Source organism: Phodopus roborovskii, unplaced genomic scaffold (assembly GCF_943737965.1).
Source record: "Phodopus roborovskii unplaced genomic scaffold, PHOROB, whole genome shotgun sequence".
Classification (NCBI taxonomy): Eukaryota; Metazoa; Chordata; class Mammalia; order Rodentia; family Cricetidae; genus Phodopus; species Phodopus roborovskii.
The window spans coordinates 30,449,684-30,470,590 of NW_026125052.1; the positions used below are offsets into that span (position 1 = coordinate 30,449,684).

The 20,907-nt window shown below is 50.0% G+C and overlaps 1 protein-coding gene across 1 annotated transcript in view; it reads right to left on the reverse strand.

Moving 5' to 3' along the window:
- The window catches only part of Ube2o (ubiquitin conjugating enzyme E2 O), a 37,211-nt gene extending 17,144 nt beyond the window's left edge, over window positions 1–20,067 (reverse strand). Inside the window, exon 1 of the mRNA XM_051181067.1 lies at window positions 19,600–20,067. Within this exon, the coding sequence (XP_051037024.1) occupies window positions 19,600–20,031 (432 nt within the window). The 5' untranslated portion in view covers window positions 20,032–20,067. The remainder of the gene's footprint in view (window positions 1–19,599) is intronic.
- Between the last annotated feature and the right edge of the window lie 840 nt (window positions 20,068–20,907).

Here is a 20,907-nt window from a genome sequence, read left to right on the forward strand (position 1 = left end):
CTGCACAGGACCTGCATCCCTGAGACACTGGAACAGGAGAGGGAAGTCCACCCCTTTCCTAGGGACCTCTGGTTCTCATACTGCAAAGGCAGACTGCCCACAATCAGGAGTTATGCAGCAGGTCATGGCATGGGACCTACAGCAATTAATTAGCAGCTTGGCTGGGATGAGCTAGGGGCACAGCCTGTTGAGGGGACAAGGAGTGGACAGCATCCAGCAGCCTGCTATGAGAAGGAAGGATGGAAAGAGAGAAGCCTGGAAGGACGCTCATCTTCATGATGCAGGGTTTGAGATGCTCAGCACAGAGACTAGGTGGCAGAGTTGGGAGCAAAGACTGCAATCCAAAGGAGCAGGGCTCTTTCTTCCAGAAGTAAAACGAAAAGCTGGAAAGCAGCCAGGCATGGTGGTGTACACCTGTCATCTCAGCCTCGGGAAGCCGAGGTAGGAGATCATGAGATGGGGGCTAGGGTATACTGCTACACAGAGACTGTCTAAAAACAAAACCAAAATAACAGAATAGCGGGAAGACTGTATCCCTTGCAGCAACGTTTCCCCAGGAGGAGTGGGAACCAGAGGGCCAGGTTGAGTCCAGTGAGCAGGCCTGTCCCAGCAGACATTGTGTGGAAGAACCCACCCTCCCCCAGGACCCATAACAGCATCACTGACTTTACAAACACCCACTTTGCTATTTATTTCCAGGACAAAAAGAAGAAACCATCATGGGCATGTTGGCATGCAAGACCCTAACTGGTCTGCAGACATCAGAACTGACCAAGATGGCTTCTGAGGGGTGACATCACTGCCTGGGTCAATCACTAAGTCCAAAGACTTCAAGTACCCATCTTTCCACCTCTGTTTCTTCCAGGGCATGGCAGCACCAAGTGTCTCAGGACAGAATCAGAAGAAAAGCACCTCCTGAAAAGCACTCACGACACACAGGAGCACGAGCTAGTGCTCGAGTACAGTGAGACAAGACCACAGCTGGTCACAAGGGGCTAATGCACAGGGAAAGCGAGGCTCTAGGTAGGGGGAGCACACCAAGAACACAACACAGCACTGCCAAGGCACCTCCTGGGAAACGAGGACTCCCTGGGGACAGGACAGCACCAAGCTAGATGCACTCTTCCAGCTGCAGCTAGAGCCTGTGTCCCACAAAGTCTCTGGGGACCCTGAGTGCCACCTGCCTACACCTCTTCTTGCCCTGGGCCACGCTTCTGATCTTATTAGCACATGAGTGATCTGACTGGGAAGTGCATCCCTACAGAAGCCAAAGAATGTCAGCTAAAAGGACAATCCTCGGCATGCATGGTCCTCAGGGACCTGAGCACCAAGGCAGTCTCCTGAAGAATAGCTCAGCCAGAAAAGCCAAATGCATGCAAAGTAACATTCACAAAGGATGGAATGAAATACAGAGAATAACCCAGTTGTATCATGACTTCAGTGCATTGTTAAATTGAAAGGATTTTAGATCTATCAGGGGGGACTCGTGAGGAAACCCTACAGTAAATTGTGTAATATTAATAACCTCCTAGTTTATGTGGTCAATATCTCTACCCACCCCTTTATGAGCTGGGACACTCCCATCTCAGTGAAGGGTTCTGGCTGGAGGGCAAAATCAGAGCACATGAGAACGTATGCACACACAGAGCTGACATGAGCCTGTCCTCAGAGGTCGCTGCTAGCAAATCTCAATGCTACGAGGGCTCTTGGCTACAGAGATGCACGGCAACACTCAAGCCCCAGGACTGGAAACAGGTGATATCCCAGGGCCAGCAGAGGAAACTAGAGGGAAGAGGATCAAGATGGGCTTTATTTACAGTTGGGCACATCACAGATAGGTGTGATCCTACTCAGAGACAGGATGCAGGGCTGGGTTGGGCCACGCTGAAGTAAGTCTCACACCCAAGGGACAGGACAGAAGCTTGTAGGAACAGGTAGGTACAGACAAGGACACCAAGACCAGAACCAATGATGATGCTTCCTATACAAACACACATGAAACTGCCTTCCCCAGGAGTGCACAACCTTTAGGACTCTCTGGCTCCAGAGGATGTGGGTCCTGAGGGCTAAGATGCTGCATCTTACATTCAGCAACCACAAGGAGTTGGGTGGCTGGCTAGCCTCGAGCTGCTGAGCAGCTTTTGTAGGGCAACTGGTGGGAACCAACAAAGGACCCCTTAAAATTAGGAGTCTTGCAATGAATCCAGGCTTGCTGAAACATCAGCATCATGGGAACTGTGAAAAATGGAGGAAGTCAACAGGCTCTCAGGAGGAAGAGGCTATTTGGGGGGGGGGGGTCTGTTGATTGGGATCCCCAGGGAGTGCTTGAAAAATAGACCTCAGCTGGTGGTGCACACCTAAGCAGCAGCAGGGGAAGGGATTAGGCATTCTGAGTTTTCACTTCAAGTCTACCGTTGAGTATGTAGATGAAGACCCCCCTGGCCTGGGAACTGAACCCAGGCCTCAGAAAACCAGACAAGCACTCTACCACTGATATACAAACTGGGAATCCATTCCTTTTGTTTCTTTCAGGTCTCACCCCATGGCCCAGCCTGACCCTGACCTTGTGATCCTCCTGCCTCAGACACCTGAATCATAGGCATGTGCGATCACACTCCACTGGGACTTTGTTTTTAATAGATTGGACTTAGATCAAGGTGTGAAAACATGGCGTAAAATAATTAACACTGCACACTGCTCAGAATTCCCTGGCAGCCTTCTGAGGGTCAGCCCTGGGGACAGACACACTGGCACCAAGTCCTCAAAAAATATGGCTCCAGCTTTAACAGATTCTGCTCAGGTGGGCCAGACTCCAAGCTGGGCCAGTGCTGGGAGGATGGGAAGTACCGTGAGAGGCAGAGATGGAGCAAAGGCCTGGACCCAGCCAGCTGTTGCCATGGAAGCAAAGATCAGACCCTGCCAGCATGCAGAGGGCAGTGCTGTGCGGCTTTAGAGGTAGGTCCCTGGTCATGAGTTCACCAGGGCAGAATCTCTGCACTGAAGACAGTACTGCGCCTGGTGGGAGGCGCTAGTCCCAGTCTCTGGACGGCCCTGGTGATGTTCCCCACTATGTAATGTGACCTTTAGGCAGTGTCAAGTCACCACCCCCCTGACAGGTTGAAGCCAAGGAGTCTCTCACCTCACCCAGTCAGGGCAGTGGCTTCCTGTAGCCATGATCCCCAAAGCTGAGAACTGACAGCTAATCAATAGCCACTCTACAAAGTACATCGTCCTGCCTCACCAGGCAGACTCACCCAAGAAAGAATCACTCAGCACTGCTATTTTTAAAACTGCAAATATAGTAGGAAAAGGGAGTAAAAATAATCCATGAGAGGCTTGAACTGAGGCTGTGGGGGTTGGTGGGGGAGGAGGTTCCCACTGAAGAGTACTGACCATCCTGCGGCAGTCTCATTTCCTGAATGGTCTTGCTTTTGTTTGGATCACTCCTGGTGGCCAAAGAAGACCACACTGGAACTTTCCAGGGACATGAAGCTGAGCAAATTCACATAGGCAGGGAGAATTCTCCAGAGAGAACAGGCAGGACTCATGACCTACTAGAACAACTGCGTGACAGCTCTGCTGTTCACACCCCTGTAGCCAGTTCGGACTCTTCCACAGGGAAGAGAGGGCATGGAAAGCCAAAGATGAGACACGATGCCTAGGATGAGAACAGGCTGTGACAACCCAACCATCTCTAAAGTTGACTGTCACAATTATTGCATACTGAATACTTGTGTTAAGATTCCTAACAGTAAACACCTCCTCTTCCTTCATGGGCTGGTCCATTTTCCTCATTCCCCAGGCCCTGGGTGTGGGAGCATGTGCTGTGTTGTGTGTGCATGTATAACGGGCCTGGAAACTGAAGACCACCAAGAGGAACATCAGACTGACTGATTATGTCAGCAATAGCCCTGGACCCACAAATACCTCTAAGTCCAGAGTCAGGGGATCCAATGCCCTTTTCAGGACTCTGGGCTTCTGTGTGCATCTCTCTCTCTCTCTCTCTCTCTCTCTCTCTCTCTCTCTCTCAGTCTCTCTCTCTCTCTCTCTCTCTCTCTCTATCTCTCACACACACACACACACAATTAGAAATAAGACATATTTTGAAAAGTGGTCAGGAAGCTACAGACTTTCAGAGAATTAGAGTCCATGACTGTGGAGCACAGGCATGTCTGCAGGCGCAGCTGAGAGCTCCCATCTCCATCCACAGCAGGAGGCAGAGAGAAGGCAGACTGGGAATATGTGAGTCCTCTGAAATCTCAAAGCTCCTCCAACAAAGCCAACTAGCGCCAAGACACACTGGGGATACTCAGGACCTCCTGACCAAAGCACACAGGCGAAGTCCTCTTTTCCCATGACCATCAAGTGCCAAACGACCCAAGTTCCTAAATGCTAAGCAACAAACAGTTCATCCTAAGGAGATCACATGATCTCCAGCTTTCACAAACCAACACTGGGCATGGCACACTACAGCTGGAGTGACAGTACACTGGGAAAGTATGTACACTGTCCAAGAAGACCCAAGGAAGGTGTGCAGCTCAATATTTAGAACTAGAATGCTGTTGCTAGGAAGATTTTGGTCAGTTGCTAAGGGTCTCGAATCTTCAACAGTATATATAAATAGGAACAGAGTTTAATGGAAATGCAGTAAAGACACCTGCATACAAGTGATGAAACTTGAAGGATGACTAGGATCCCAAGCTCAAGGCCTAGCAAGCAGGTCAACAAATAACCCAATTTAAAACAGACAAGTGAGGGAGCTGGAGAGATGGCTCAGTGGTTAAGAACACTGGCTGCCCTTCCCTTCCAGAGGTCCTGAGTTCAATTCCCAGCAACCACATGGTGACTCACAACCATCTGTAATGAGGTGTGGTGCCCTCTTCTGGCCTGCAGGCAGACATACAGGCAGAAAAAAGTGTACATAAACCTTATTTAAAAAAAAAAAAAAAAAAAAAGCCAAAAACAGCTTGAAGGTACTAGTGCATGCCTTTAATCTAATCCCAGCACTCAGGAGGCAGAGGTAGACCAGGCTGGCCTACAGAGTGAGTTAAAACGAAAAGCAAAAACTTTGACCAATAAGGATACACACAAATGGCCAGTCTATCACAAATTCTATCACAGTGTGGGCTGTGGGTGAAGCTCTGCAGCTCAAGCCTGATAACCTGAGTTAAATGCCCAGAACCCAAGTAAAGGTAGAGAGGAAACCAACAATTTTGGCAGGCAGAGTGCCAGGACAGGGCTGAAAGGCTTTCAGGGTGTGGGTAGGATACCTTGGAATCTAGGACTAGAGACAGGCATCAGTGGTGCACGCCTTTGATCCCAGCACTCGGGAGGCAGAGGCAGGTAGATCTCTGTGAGTTTGAGACCAGCCTGGTTTACAGAGCTAGCTCCAAAGCTACACAGAGAAACCCTGTCTCGAAAAAAACAAAAATAAACAAACAAATAAATAAATCTAGGACTAGAGATTAACAAAACATTCTCTGCACATTTCAAAAAGCTGGAGGTGAGATTTTGATGGTTTCCACCAGGAAAAAAATATCAAATTTCAGGTGCAGCTTGGTGGTAGAGCTTGACTAGCATACAAGGGCTCTGGGACTGGTCACTACCAAAATGAGAAAACAGTTTTGAGGGGCAAATTAACATCAGTGCCCCCAAATTATTTCAGTCACACTAAGTGGGCTTCAAACCACATTGGGGAGAGGCAAGCAGAGTTAACTGGCCCATAAGATCAGGGTATCTGCCCAGCCGCTCAAAGGTAAGCGTATCCAATCCTCAGGGAGCAGAAATCTCTTCCCCAGTTTACTCATTCATGGACACTGCAGTCACAGCTCCGCACGTGCTCCTCCTAGCTTGACTACCCCTGGTCTACTCATAACCATGAGGGCCATAAGATCGCGGTGCCACAGACCAGCCTACCCTGCAGAAAGGCAGCCCCAGCACCAGGGTGCAGACAGTTAACCAACTCTAGATCCTCCAATGAGCTCAGGATCTGACACGTCACCCCAAATCCTCACCATCATGCTAGACAACAGGCATTCTGAGATGCACTGTAAACAGACACTACCTGCTGAGATGACAGTTAAAATAGAGCAACTGTCTTTAAATGTATCCAGTAATTCCATACAGGAACTCAGCATACACAAAGACAAAGATGTAAAGAAATGTAAGGTGCAAATGTAACCATGAGAACATCTGAGCAGGTCCAAGGAGACAGATGAGAGCGAGTCCCTCTCTAAGGGTACCGGGTGCACTCAGCAGAAGTCCTAGCAAGAGCTTTTCTAGGGTCTGGGTGGGTGTCTCAGTCAGGAGTGTGCCTACCGGACTCCATGAGGCTGGAGTTCAAACCCCACAGCTCACTAGATCACCCTAACCTAACTCAATCCGTCAGAACCTGTTTCAGAACATAAGGCAGAGAATGATTCCAACATGTGAGATGACGTCTGATTCTACATGTGTGTGCTCCTGACCTCATACACGCACACGTGTACACACACACACACACACACACACACACACACACACACACACACACAGCCCTGAAAGATCAGTCACTCACTTCATTTGCTAACTTGGGCCAAGTGCTTGGTCTGCATGTTTGAGAAATATTGACCCCACTGCAGCCATCTCGAGCAAAGGTCCTGCACGCTGCAGCTGCCCTTTAAAGAGAACTTGAGGAGGAACGCCACAGTTATTACTGTCAGACACGAGCAGGAGGAGGTATGCCGCCAACAGCACAAGGGGCACGAGGGGCACTCAGGTGAAGGCAACCCTGACCCTGCAAGCTTCCAGGTCAGACCTTGACAGAGGTACAGGGCGACTTCCAGAGGCGGAGCTGTTTGCAATGTCATCCTGAAGGGGTAACCCTCACTAAACCACAACTGTCAGTGCAGGTGAGGCCATGCACTCTGGAACTTTCATCAACAGGTGGGAAGGCTCAGCTGGAAGAGTGGAATAGAACTGCATGGAGTACTGCAAACTGGGCCCTCTCAGCTCGCACTAACAGTCCTCTGGAACTTCCCCTTTGTACAGCTTAAGTGCTAGGGAGTGAGAAGATTACAGTTAGCATGACAGATTTTTCTGGACAGAAACATTTATATACTTATGATGCCCTCTTCTGGTATCTGCAGGCACCAGGTGCACACACATGTTACACAGATGTATAAACAAAACACTCAAACATAAATTATTTTTAAAATTGAAAATATACATATATATAAGATTACACTGCCATGATAGTACACACCTTTAATCCCAGTACTTGAGAGGCAGAGAAACAGGGGGATTTCTTTGAGTTCAAGGCCAGTCTGGTCTATACAGAGTTCCAAGCTAGCCAGAGGGCTGCATAGAGAAATCTTATCTCAAAACCAAAAAAAGATGGTGGGAAGTGATTAAGAAAAACACCCAATTAACTTCTAGCCTCCCTATACAAGCAGCACACTCAAGCATCTGAACATGCACATATATACATACACAGACAAGCACACACACAAACACACAAAGAACTGGCACTGAATGTCCCCTCACTGGTCTTCTGGAGGGACAAGCATGGCAGAGCTCAGGTCCCTGTCGATCCAGATCCTCACAGCAGGTAACCATGTTTACAGTGAACATTTGGGTTGTTTGGGTTTTTTTTTTTTTTTAAGATTTATTATTTATGTGAAAGGGTACCCAGACCCAGAAGAGGGAATCAAATCCCCTAGAAGCTGGAGTCACAGGCTAAAATCTACTTTTATAAAAGATTCTCTAAAGACTGAAAACCTTTGAGAGGTTTAGGGAGACCAAGCCTCAGACAGGATGATAAAAAGGCTGAGGTGGCCGGTGTGTGACTCTGGGAAGGCACACAATGCTGTGTTTACTTCAATGTTTTATCACATCTAAAACAAAATGCACCTCATCTCCCTGATCCTCTGAAACCCTGGCATAACTAAGACCACTGTTCTCCTCGGCTGTGTGCCAGGCAGGAGCACCTGTTACTCCCCAAATGCCTTCACCGGTGCTCCACCTGACAAACCTTCCAATGGCTGTCTTCCTTTCCACCCACTGCTCACTCTCACTCAAAGCTTTGCTGCTGTCTTAGGTTCTCACCGGGGAGTTAGGCCGAAGGGTAAAGAGCATCAGTAAAGTTAACCTGGAACTTTTCCAGTCTAAGTCAACACAGGCTCTGTGCATGCTAGCTAAGTCATGCCCGTGAAATGCCCTAAGATAGCTTGTCTGCACTGCAGACGGTTTCCTAACTGTCTGTATACTCTCCAGCTGGCAGGTCATCTACTGCCCCTGTGCAGTGGCTCTTCACTAACCAGCTCCCAAACTGTCACCCAAAAGCCTGAATGACAGAGAGCAAGCATGCTGCAAAGTCTTCTAAAGGACAGCTAACTAGGCAGCTTGGGGACACTGCCCAGATTTAACCTGAGTTCTTGCAGGTTACATTCATGACCTTGAGCAGGGTCCCAGACCTGTCCTCATTTGAAAATAACACTACCTGCTTCACTGGGATCAGGCAAAAAAGGCTTAAGAAAGTGAACATGAGCCAGGAGGTGGTGGCACACAACTTTAATCCCAGCACTGGGGAGGCAGAGGCAGAAGCAGGCAGATCTCTTTGAGTGTGAGGCCAGCCTGGTCTACAAAGCTACACAAAGAAACCCTGTCCCAAAAAGTTAAAAAAAAAAAAAAAAAAAAAAATGGACACGGAGCTGGAGATGGCTCTGTGGTTACAAGTGCTTCTGCTCTGAGAGGACCCTGGTTTGATTCCAGTTCCAGGGGATCTGACCTCTGAGAGTACCAAGAACACAGGTTAACACAGACATCCATGCAACCAAAAACACAAACATATAAAATAAAAAGTGCCTTTACCTGAACATATAGAAAACACTTCCAGTTGTGCCTAGAGCAGAACACGTGCGTGGGGAACGGCGGTTCTCATCATCTGTGGTCAGAGCCAGCATCTCTTAGCAGCACTCTCTCCTTCTATAACCAAAACTCTCCCCTAACATTAAGATGCTATTTTCCCTTTTCACTCTTCTCGCAGATCTATACTGTGATGATGTCATTGTTTTTATGGCTGATGGGATACACACTGTGTTCTAAAATTTATTTTGACGTTTTTATGCCAAAGCAATTCGTGTGTGTGTGTGTGTGTGTGTACATACGCACGTACGTATGCACGCACGCACCCCATTGAGATCCACATTATTTTTAGGTTAGAGGAATTCTGATGTCTAAGTTTTATTTTTATTTATCTATTGATAGGCTCTGGCTATGCAGCTCAGGGGCCACTTCTAGATGACTTCTGGTTATTACCATACACTCTGTCTCTCTCTAAGAAATATTCAAAGTCAACTGTATACTAAAACCTGGGTAGAGGGTTAGTGAACTCTGAAGGACCCACATGCACTAGTGTGACTGAGGGCAGGCCCGCCTAGCAGAAGCATCGCTGGAGCTTGTTGGACTGAGCAATCCGCACTGAGGAGAGGCCCACGTGTGGGCAGGTGCACCTGCCTAAAAGCCAGCCTAGGCTGCTCATTCACGCTTCCCCCACTTCCTCCAACACCCTGATGACTGTGATGGTTATACCCATTTTAAACATAGCTTTCTTTCTTTTTCCTTTTTATTTTACATATCGATCCCAGTTCCCTCTCCTTCCCCCCCTTAAACATAGTTTTAAACTTCTCCTGAGCAGCAGGCCTGCCATAATCATTACAACTGCTGCTATACTCTTGAACTCCTCCCCCAGAGTGTCCATGCAGGCAGCACACAAAACCCAAGCTGTCCGTCCACACTGATCAACACGCTTAACCTAAAGTTACTAAAACTTAACTACAACTTAGTTACTACAGGCCAAGACCTCCAGGTGTGTCCAGTGTCACTCCGAGCGTGCTCCTGAGGCCTAGAAGGTAACTCAGAGCAGTGGCAAACAGGTGACTTCCCCTGGATGTGATATCCTCAGCTCTCACCCAACCTGTCCTGGAAAGCTCTGTGGTCAGGAATGCCCATTTCGGATAGGATACAGCTAAAGCTAGATTTGTCCTGGCCCTCTACACATGTACTTTGCCTACAAGCCTGGTGATGGAAGCTGCCAGAATAGTAAACTGCAATATGGTACCTTATGACTAATCTGATCCTAGTATTAGGATACTCGTGGGGGTTTGTCCTGGAGTAACTCTTCATTGTGCTTTCAAGGAAGCTTAGCTTGGGCAATAAACGACTGCCAACCAAGAGTAAAGAAAGGTTGGCATGAGGGGCAGGCAAGGGGTCCACAGCTCTAGCACCATGACACAGCTGAAGATGGAGACAGTTCAGCAGCAGAGTGCTTACTTAGTTTGCACAAAGCCCTGAGCTCAATTCTCAGCACCACAAAAAAGAGAAAGAAAACCAATGGAGACTCCTTCATGATGAGCCAGAAGGTGTAAACAAACGCTGGTCCTCATGTGTGCCAAGAAGCTGCACAGGCGGCTCTCTTGCTACCCTTGTGAATTGGGGAGCGCTGCCAGGCTGGCTGTAGACAACTGGAAGGCAGGACAGACAGGCTGTATACTCAGGCAGGGAAAGGCTGGCCTGACAGTGTGAGCAGTCACCTGCAGATCACCCTGAAGCTGTCTGGGCTGGAGGAGACCCAGGAGATGTCACTCTAACCTAAGAAGGAACAAGCCAAGGCTCTGGGGAAAAACTGAGCAAGCAGCCAGGCCTGTAGGACCAACTACTCCAGAAACTGAGCAAGCACTGGGGCGGATTCTACAGTCAGCCCAAGACCAGCCTGGGCAACTTAGTAAGCCCAGTGTGAGAACCGAAAGTAGAGTGTGCAGTGGGAGGCCAGGCCCCTAACACTCACACCAGCGAGGCCAGGCCAGGCCCCTAACACTCACACTGGCGAGGCCAGGCCAGGCCCCTAACACTCACACTGGCGAGGCCAGGGCGCATCCCAGGTACACAAGGAAGGGAAGTAACAAAAGCGAGCACAGAACAAACACAAAGGACAGCTCAATAAGACACTGACAGCAAAGGGGGAGATCCGAGGTCAAGGGGACTCTACAATGGCGGTGGCACTCTGACCGCCACAAGTTACGAGCTTTAGCACTGACAGTGCGCTGCCGTGTGGCTGTGCCTAACTCAGAAGTGGCTCCCAAGGAAGCATTTTCATACACACAGATGAAGCCAGATGGCAGAGTGACAACAGCTGCTGACTCACGGTGGCTGGCAATTAGTAATCAGTGGTCTAGTCTTTCAGCTCTTCTGAATGTCTGATGTTTTCCTACTAAAAAGCTGGGAAGGGGAGGGCAGTCATATCACAGGACTTCACACCCAAGAATGAGGTGCTAGGTGGCTTGACAGGGCTTTTCAGCAGGAAACTAGGAAGGTGACACAGATATGGCACTCATCCAGGGGCAGGTACCAACAAATGCACTCAAAACCAGGGGTGGGGGTGGGGGTGGTGAGCAGGGGAGGGCTGGGGAGGGGAGGAGACAGGAGAGGGGAGGAAGCGAGGAGGTGGTGAGGAGATTGAGGAGGGCTGAGGGGAAGAAAAGAAAAAGAAAACTTTGTAACAGTCAGATACAATGAGAGCATACATGTCTCCAAGGGCATGGTCAGGGGGCTGCTGGGATGGTTCAAGGGGTAAAGGTGCTTGCTGCCAAGCCTGACAACCTTGAGTTTGATCCCTGGGACACACGTGCTAGGAGAAGAGAACCAATCCTCCTGTTGTCCTCTGACCTCCAAATGTGCTCCACAGCACACTTGTGCACACACACATATAAACACAAAATAAATGTTAAAAATGAGAGAGAGCTGAGCTGAGCACATTAAATAACATCAGCAGGCTTAAATAAAAGAAGACAACGACCAAGACAGCAAATGTGTGACCAGGAATTCCCTGGTCACCTATGATCTCTGGGAAGCCATCACATCCAGGTGATAGGTCAGATGGAAGGCCCAAGGTGGAGGTCATGAGAAATGGGAGAGACAACCAACTCCACCAGCTCAGGACTGGGATGCCCCAGAGCAAGGGGACAGGGTTTCTTCCCTGGCTAGAAGATGATGTCATCAACCTTCAGGGCCCTCCAAGTCCCTTAAGTCATTAAAACAGAGGCAGACAAATAGGAGATGCCCAGCACTACATATGCCAAGCCTGATGCTCTAGCAGAGAGCATACTTGTGTGCTGTAAAATTCCCACCTGGCCTTCAGAGGCCAGCAGGCTGTTACAGCAACCCTGACATCCCAACAGCGGCTCTCACAAAAGGCTCAGAAATGAGACAGACAGAAACTGCCAGAGCCCAAGCTCTTGCTGCAGTATGCAAATGAAGGACACTTTCTTTGAGGGAGCCCGCAGGAAATCTGTCAGTGCTAGCTGTGTTTTCATCTTTCTGGGCTGGTTGGGTAGGGCTGGCTGGCTCTCCCCAACCCCCAAGCATGACTCAGTATCTTAATTTAAAAAAAAAAAAAAAACTTTAAATTGCCATAGTCAGACTGTTCCCAGATGTGGCCATGTTATCAGGTTGAACCAAAAATGACACAGCAAGCGTTTCAGTCCCTTGACCCAGCTGTAGGCTAGCAAATGCTGCTGCTGCTAAAGTCTTTTAAAACAGGCAAAACCCAGAAAATGCCCAATCATATATATATATATCACCAGCCAGATTTAACCCCTGAATGGTAGTCATTCCATAGTCACTGCTGACTGGGTCCTCGTGAGGGTGCAGCATTTGACTACTGTGTGTGAGGGGCCAGATGGAAGGCCAAAGGTTAAATCATGGAGACTTGCTTTGAACTATCCTCCCTGGAAGAACACTGCACACATTTGTCTAGGACTCTGGGCAACCTGGACACATGTGACCACGGCTTCAGTCAACACAGTCACCCTGAGATGAAGGGCAAAACTGGGCTACAAAAAAATCCAACAAGCAGCTGGCTCTTCCCTGCTGTCTCCTAACGGACCCCTGGGGCTGGCTCCAGGATACTGCAGCAGGCAAGTCCTGTCCCCCAACCCCACCAGTAGGCAGAGCCTGAGGAAGCTCAGTCTAAAGTACCAAGCACCTATGGAGAACATGCAGACAGTGCCTCCCTCAGCTGGAAAGCTTTCTAACTCTTCCTAAGTGCTGTCTTCCCCCATCTTAGATTGTCAACCTCACCCAAGAACAAGCTAGTCACAGGCAAGGACCTTCTATGGACCAACAGGAGATCTGACCATACTGTCCTGGGAGAACCCACAGCAATCACCCTGACTCTGCTGAGGGGACCACCAGGGGCAGCAGCCCCAGGTCATGTGCCCATGTCATTCATGTTACACATGATTAACTACACTCCTTTTTTTAAAATGTGGGCCCTGAGGATTTCCAGGGGATTCCATGAGGCCCAGTGGTATGTAAAACAGTAAAGACAGTTCTTGGCTAAACAGGAAAATGGAAAAGAAAAAAAAACAAGGTTTAGTACCATGCAGTGGTGGCATTTATTCCCAGCACTGGGGAGGCAGAGGCAAGTGAATCTCTGAGTTTGAGGCCAGCCTGGTCTACAGAGGTAGTTCCAGGACAGCCAGGGATACACAGAAAAGCTCTGTCTTGAATGCCCCCCCCCCCCCAGCAAGGACATCAGTGAATCAGGGAAGACACAGACATACTTTCCGTGTTCTAAAAGGGGACACAGGGCAGGGGGAAGGTAAGTGACTGAGGTGGACTTCAGCCTCTCCAAGGAGCCCTCCCTGACCCATGAGACAGCATCCCAGAAGCAGGATGACAGTGGCAGTGGCAACAGAGAGGACCACTCAGGTTGGAGTGCCACTGCTGATGGGACATGCAGATGCCAACTCTGGAAGGCTCTCCCTTCTGCTTGCTCCAGGGGGTGGAAGGTGGCACTCAGTGCTGGGCTAAGTCAGGCTAGTACTAGAGTTCCCCTGAAATACTGAGTATTTTTCATGGTTCTGAGGATCACTGAGGTTAGGGAAGGAACAGTGTGCTCACAGCATATCCGCTGCTCCCCACCCAACGCACACACCTCCATGTTCACCTAGGGCCACCCCACCTCACTAAGGCTTTCCATATTCAGCAACTGGATGGTTGTGCCAATACCAGTCTGTAGTTCCTATATGTACAGCAAGGATGGATGAATCCTGAACCTTTATGGTCTTCGGTAAGAAAAAATGGCATTCCCTTTAGCCTGTCCCAGATCCCTCCACTTAGGGAGTGTGATGCTGCTGCGAGCACTGTGTAAAGCAGAGCCCCTGGTCTACAAATGATAGGCCTGAGCTGTGATCCTAGGAGAAAAACATCATTCTGACCCTAGGGATTCATCCTTACCACCTATCTTGTGGGAATTTCAAAAGATATTCCAGCCAAGTTGGAGCATTTGGGAGGCAGAGTCAAGTGGATCACAGTAAGTTGGACACCAGTCTGGTCTACACACTTACACACTGAGTTTCAGGCTATCCAGGGTTACGTGGTGAAACTATGCCTCCAAAACCACTGCTACTGAAATGTGGATGCCCTCCAGCTTTGGGGAGCCATTCAGTCAGCTGTGGACCTACAGATTTGCTGTCTGCTCCTGGAGAGGCAGGCAGGTGCTACTCAAGCCTTATAAATTTCTTTCCCCCACTCCTCGGTTTTTTGGACAAGGTTTCTCTGTGTATGAGATTTCATGAGCACTAACGGAAAGGAAAGGGCTTCCAAAGCCAACCCCAACATCATAAGTTTCATGAGTACGCTAGAAAAGGCTCCCAATGTCACATTTATCACCATCACTCATGACACACCATGCCACTGAAACAAGCCTTCCAAGGTCACCCTGTGACCCAGGGAGGTGACATTCATCTGGAGAATCTGAGCATCACAATAGCGTCTGCGTGATCAGGTGGATGCCCCGGGCTCCAGCAAGGCTGTGCTTTCTGACTGCCCCAGTCACCTCACCTTCTACTACTGAAGAGATGAGGCAATGACTTAGCCAAGGTCAATCAGAGCAGCTGCTAGCCAGAGCAGCACCAAGGGTTTTGACCTCCAATTGCAATACAAACACACATCCCTCATCTGGTCAAAGTGCCCTTGAGTCAAGCAATTACCACACAGAGACACAATTGTGGCCTCAAGGCCAAGGAGTTAGGGGGGGGAAAAAAAAAATCAAGGGACAACTTAAGAGTCTCCAAGCTGTGATCCTATCTGAACAGAGTGCAATGTAGAATCACTCAGTCCTGCATCTCACTTTAGCCTTACATAACTCCTTCCTATTACATCACTAAGAACAATCCCTTTTAATGGCCACACCTGGACAAGTGAGACAGACTTCTTGGGCTATGATGCTACACCTAAATAGCTTTCCTCCTGGAAACGCTGGCCTGAGTAGGAACCAAAAATAAACTGCAAAGCCAATTCCAGAGGGACCTGTCATCAGGGCACTTCACACACCCTACACACAGCCTCACAAAAGCAGTGTAATAGCAAACAGCTTGAATGCAGACACCCTGTCTCAAATCTGGGAGACACTCAGTGTCTCAGAACTTAAAAGGTGGGAAGGCAACTGTGGGGTGTGGTGGCACACCCCTGCCTGCTCATTGGCACTTGGGAGAGGGAGGCAGAAGGGTCAGGAGCGCAAAGCCGTCATCTTCTGCTACAAGGTGAGTGTGAGGGCAGCATGGGTGACAAGAGACACTATTAAGGGAAGAAAGGAGGGGTGGATGGGGGAGAGGGGGGAGAAGAGAGACAAAGCACCACCAGAAGGGAGCAGTCAGGCTCTTCCCTCATAGGACTGCTCTGTCCCAGCACACAGGTGGCCCAAGGAAGCCCACCTGTCTGGGCAGGGCAGGGCAGGGCTCAGGCCATTTCAGAATGGTAGTCAAAGGGTGAGCTGGGGCAAGGGCTGGCCTCCACAGACAATAGGTGACCACCAGGCTGCTCAGGGACTGGGGAGAAGAGAGCCTGCCTGCCTGGGAGAGTTCTTTTTCAGGGCGGGGAAGTGGGGGGCTTTTTTTTTTTTTTTTTTTTTTGAAACTGGGTCTCTGTGTAGCTCAGGCTGTTGTGAACCGAGCTGGCCTGGAGTTCGGATGATTAAAAGTGCACAAGGATAAGAGTGCGAGACTAAAGGTGCGCACCTCCATCTCTGGCTGTTCCTTAGGTTCTAAAGAAGCTTCATCCTGGCTGCTAGGAGCTTCAGGAACACAACCATAAATTTATGCAGAGGGGACAGGAAGGTAGTAGGGCTTGCTGCCTATCTCTTCATCTTTCTTTTTAAATACAGTCACTAAAAGCTTACGTTTAGAGAAAAGTTATTATGACTGGAAAGATGGCCCAGCAATTAAAGAGTGCGTGCTGTTCTCCCAGGACCCAAGTTCAGTTCCCAGCACCTATGTTCACATAACCCTACACACAGACTTGTATACCCACACATATAATTAAAAATAAAAACACATCTTTTTAAAGAGAGGGAGGTATAAGCCAGGCATGGCAGTACACTAAAATTCCAGCTATTCAGGGAGCCTGAGGCAGGAGGATGCTAAGTTTCAGGTCAGCATAGCAACAATAAAGTGTCTCTGGGCCTGGGTGACAGGGAAACCCAGAGAAGGGACACAGTATTAAGTCTCATTCACATTCTCCAACTGGACATGTAAATTATAAAAATACTCTAGGGTATAAGGAACACTCCAGACACAGTTAAAACTATTCCAATAACTCCCCCTCCCCCAAAAAAAGGCAGGCAGTGGCGGTGCACACCTTTAAACCCAGCATTCAGGAGACAGAGGCAGCTGGATCCTTTCAGTCCCAACTTTCTTTTGGTCACAGTATTTGTCATGGCAACAGAAGCAAAGACATTACAGGGTGAGGAGGCACACACCTTTAATCCCAGCACTTGGGAGGTGGAGGCAGCCTGGTGTATAGGAGGAATTCCAGGACAGCCAGAACTACATAGAGAAACTTGTCTCAGAAAACCAACCAACCTACAACAACAACAACAAAAAACCCAAAAAACAAACAAAAAACTGGGTGTGGTGGTGTATGTGTTTAACCCCAGTACCTGAGAGGCAGAGTCAGGCATGTCTACATAGTGAGTTCTAGGACAACCATGGCTAGAAAGAAATCCAGCCATTTTATTCTGCCAATAACATAACCAGATTCATGATGAGCAGAAATCAAGACACTAACCACTCAAACCCTTCTTTTGGGCAGGCACCCTGATATTAAGATAAGTGAGTCAGGGGAGGGGAGGACAAGTCCCTAAACAAAGTGCAGCAAGATGTCAGGAACCACCTCTGTCATCTGTGTCTGTAGCTCATGATGACAGACAGTTGCTACCTATGAAAAAACACACCCTCCCCAAAACATCTGCTCTCAAGTCCTTGGCGACAGAATGGGGTCTTGCCTGTCACTGCAGTGAGTGGACACTCACGGACCGCCATTAGAAGCTACAAAAGCTGCAATAGTAAGTAATACCACCACAACCACTAGATGGGACCCAGTGCACTCAAACCAAGTTACAGTCTTCATAACCTACCCAAACAGCTGCCTTTTAAAGTTGTTTTGTATGTAACTCCAAAGCATGCTTTTCATGTCAAATTTTATTACACGCGTTTGGGGAGGCAGAGGGAAACAAAGTTAACCACCAAGATCCTGATGAATAGAAACTGAAGAAAGGAAGGAAGGAAGGAAGGAAGGAAGGAAGGAAGGAAGGAAGGAAGGAAGAAAAAGAAAGAAAGACAGACCTAAACTCCGGCAGTGGCAGTGCCCAGTGGCAGAGCTAGGCTGAGCGCTCTGAGCCAGGGCTGGAGTCACAAAGTTCTGGACAAGCTGGGTGATGGATGGAAGGCATTTTCTGAACCTCTTAGAAGACCACTGGCAGCAGAGCAGTGGCAGCCCCGCCCTTAATCCCAGCACTGGGATCTGTGAGTTCTAGGACAGCCAGGGTTACATAGAGAAACCCTGTGCCCCAAAAAACAAAAGAAAACAAAACAAAGAGAAAGCCACTGGCAACACAATGCAGACACACAGAATGAGAGCAGCTAACCATTTTTAACAGGCACTCTCTTCAAAATGGATTCTTTTCCAAATACTTTTGCTTTCGAATTGCTAGTTTTCTTAAAAAGCAGAGAAGCTTAGTTTTTCTGAGAAGCTGAGGTGTTTGTGGAGTTTGCCTGTGGACACACACTCGTTAATGAAAGATGCTGGTATCCGCAATCACCCCTGCTCAAGAACTAGAATTCAGGAGTGGGCTTCCCCTCTCTGGTCTCCTGTAATTCTCCATCCACAGGAAGTCCCTTCTTAGTAGGGCATGAAGCCATATTCTTCTGTCTTTTTCTCCCAATATGAAAACCCACAACTTTTTGTTTGTTTTTTGAGACAGGGTCTCATTATGTAGTTCCCGCTCTCCTGCAAGTCACTCTGTAGACCAAGCTGGCCTCTGACTCAGAGATCCTCCTGCCTCAGCCTCCTGAGTGCCAGGATTAAAGGTGTGCTACCACACCCGGCTCTAGATTCTGAAGAGCCTCCTACGATGGATTTGGTGGTATGGCTCCCTTTAATACTCCTTACTGGAGAGGCTGAGGTGGGAATATCGCAATGTCCAGGCCAACCTGGACAACTTGGCATAATTTACTCTCAGAATAAAGTTGAGGATGTAACTCCGTGGAAAAGCACTGGTCTAGTATCAAGTCTCTGGGTTCAACCCTTAGCACTGCAAAAATTAATGAATCAATTAACAGCATCCCCCAAAAACCAGATCTCTCACCTTCCAGGGGCCTAAAACAAGGCCGGCCTGATTCCTGCTTAGAATTGTTTCTTTCCTGGGCAGGGGGTGGGGGGTTGGAGATAAAGATAGGTGTTTCAGAGACTCACTGACAGAAACTACCCAGGAAAGCAGGCCTGCAGACCAACCTCGGTTTAAGGTTTGTGATGACAGACCTCTTCGGTAGACTTGTGCCATTCACTAACCTCATCCCAACTCTGGGAGAGTGTGGTATTTGCCTAACAGCTCTAGGTTAAGAAAAACCCGGCTGCTTTTCCCACTGGCCCCTCCTCTACCCACGGCTGCACAGGGTACCCCACCCCAAGAAGTGCAAAGGACACCCAACCAAGCGCAGCTGCCACCATTTCCCCCAGGACTATTAATATCATGGATCTGGACCGCTCCTCATTTTCCTCACGAAGTTCTTCCCAGCAATTCAAAGGAGGCAGCGGGGTTCAAACAAAAAAAGGACGCCGGGGCCGATTCCCCACCAAGCATTCCGTCAGCATCTGCTCAACTTCTTGGGTTTCCACCTCGATCTTTGTTTTGGGATGCCCACAGCCGAGCAAGCCCTCCCCGGCACGCACGGTCTCCCCTTGGAAGCACAATGCAGCATGGAGCTCTTTTTTTTTTTGGGGGGGGGGAGAGCGGGAGGGTGTCGGCAAAACGCCGCACCAGTGTAATGCCGAACACGCCTCAGAGCCTGAGGTCCCCACGGGCGTCCTCGCGCGTGCATCGCCGAGGCCCACAGCACAGGCGAGCATCGCTCGCAAGGCCCCTCCCCTCGCCCCGAGCCGGGAGCCGGGAGCCCCGCCGGGCTGGCGTGCGCGCCCAGGCCGGTGCGCACGATGACGGTGCACCGAGCGCTGAGGCGGCGCTCCCCCGCCTGCCCTCCCGGCCGCCCCGGCCCGCCTCACCTTGGTCTCCTTTACGTGCTGCTTGACGCCCTCCGGGTACCACTGGACGCGCACGTAGCCGCGCCGCAGCGGGCTGGCCCGGCCCTCCTCGTGGCCCGCGCCCCCGGCCTCGGAGCAGCCCGAGCTGCCGCGGCCGTCCTCCTCGCCCTCCGAGTCCGAGTCCTCGCCGTGGATGAGGCGCACCAGCCCGAAGTGCACCGAGCCGCGGTAACGGCCCGATACCAGGTCGTGAGAGAAGAGCAGGCGTTGCGAGCCTGCCTCGGGGCCGGATTCGGAGGACGGCCCTGAGGCCGAGTCCGTGGCGGGCGCGGGCGGCGGGGCGGCGGCGGCGGGGGCTGCGGCCGGGGTCGGGGCGGCGGCGGCCGGGGCCTGGGCGGGAGCGGGCGCGGGAGAGGGAGAGGGCGCGGGCGCGGGCGCTGCGGGATCCGCCATAACTGCTCTGCGCGAGTCTCGGGCGGCGGCGGCGGCGGCGGCGGCTGCTACAGCGGCGGCGGCAGCTTAAGCGCGGGGAGGCGGGGCCGGCGGCGCGGGGGCGGGGCCAAGCGCGCTGACGTGGCCCTGCGTGCTGCCGTCGTTAGGGCGCAGGGATGCTGTTGCTAGGAGCCGCTGCCCGGTCGCTAGGGGACGCTGAAGATGCTTGGGGCGGGGGCGGAAGGGCTGCCGCGGGGCGTGGCAGGGAGGCAGGGAGTTAAGGGGCAGGATCGGGGCGGAAGGAAGGGCAGTGGTCGCAGAGTAGATGGAGGAGGTTGCACACCTGGCTGACTACTTTTTTTTAAATAAAATGAAGCTTTAGCCGGGCGGTGGTGGCTCACGCCTTTAATCCCAGCTCTTGGAGACAGAGGCAGGCAGATCTCCCTGGTCTACCGAGTGAATTTCAAGACAGCCAGGGCTACAAAGAGAAACCCTGTCTTGAAAAAAAAAATGAAAAACTTAAATTGTTATGACTATATGTGTGTATATGATAGGTATTCCACAAGTGACGTGGAGGTCAGAGTTGTTTCTTTTCATTTTTATGTGGGGTTCTGGGGGTTGAACTCAGGTCACCGGGCTTGTGTGGCAAATGCTTTGCCTACTGAGCCATCTCATCAATCCCCCAACTTTTTTTTTTGTTTTCCTATAATAGTTTTGTTTTGTTTTTGAGACAGTGTCTTACTACTAGCTAGCCTGGAATTTACTGTGTAAATCCGGCTGGGCTCAAACTGAGAGATCTACCTGACTCTGCCTTCCAAGTGAGTCCTGGGATTAAAGGTGTGTGTCTCCACTCCTAGTCAGTCAACAAGTTCTAACAAGCTTCTTTGGCGGTCCAGT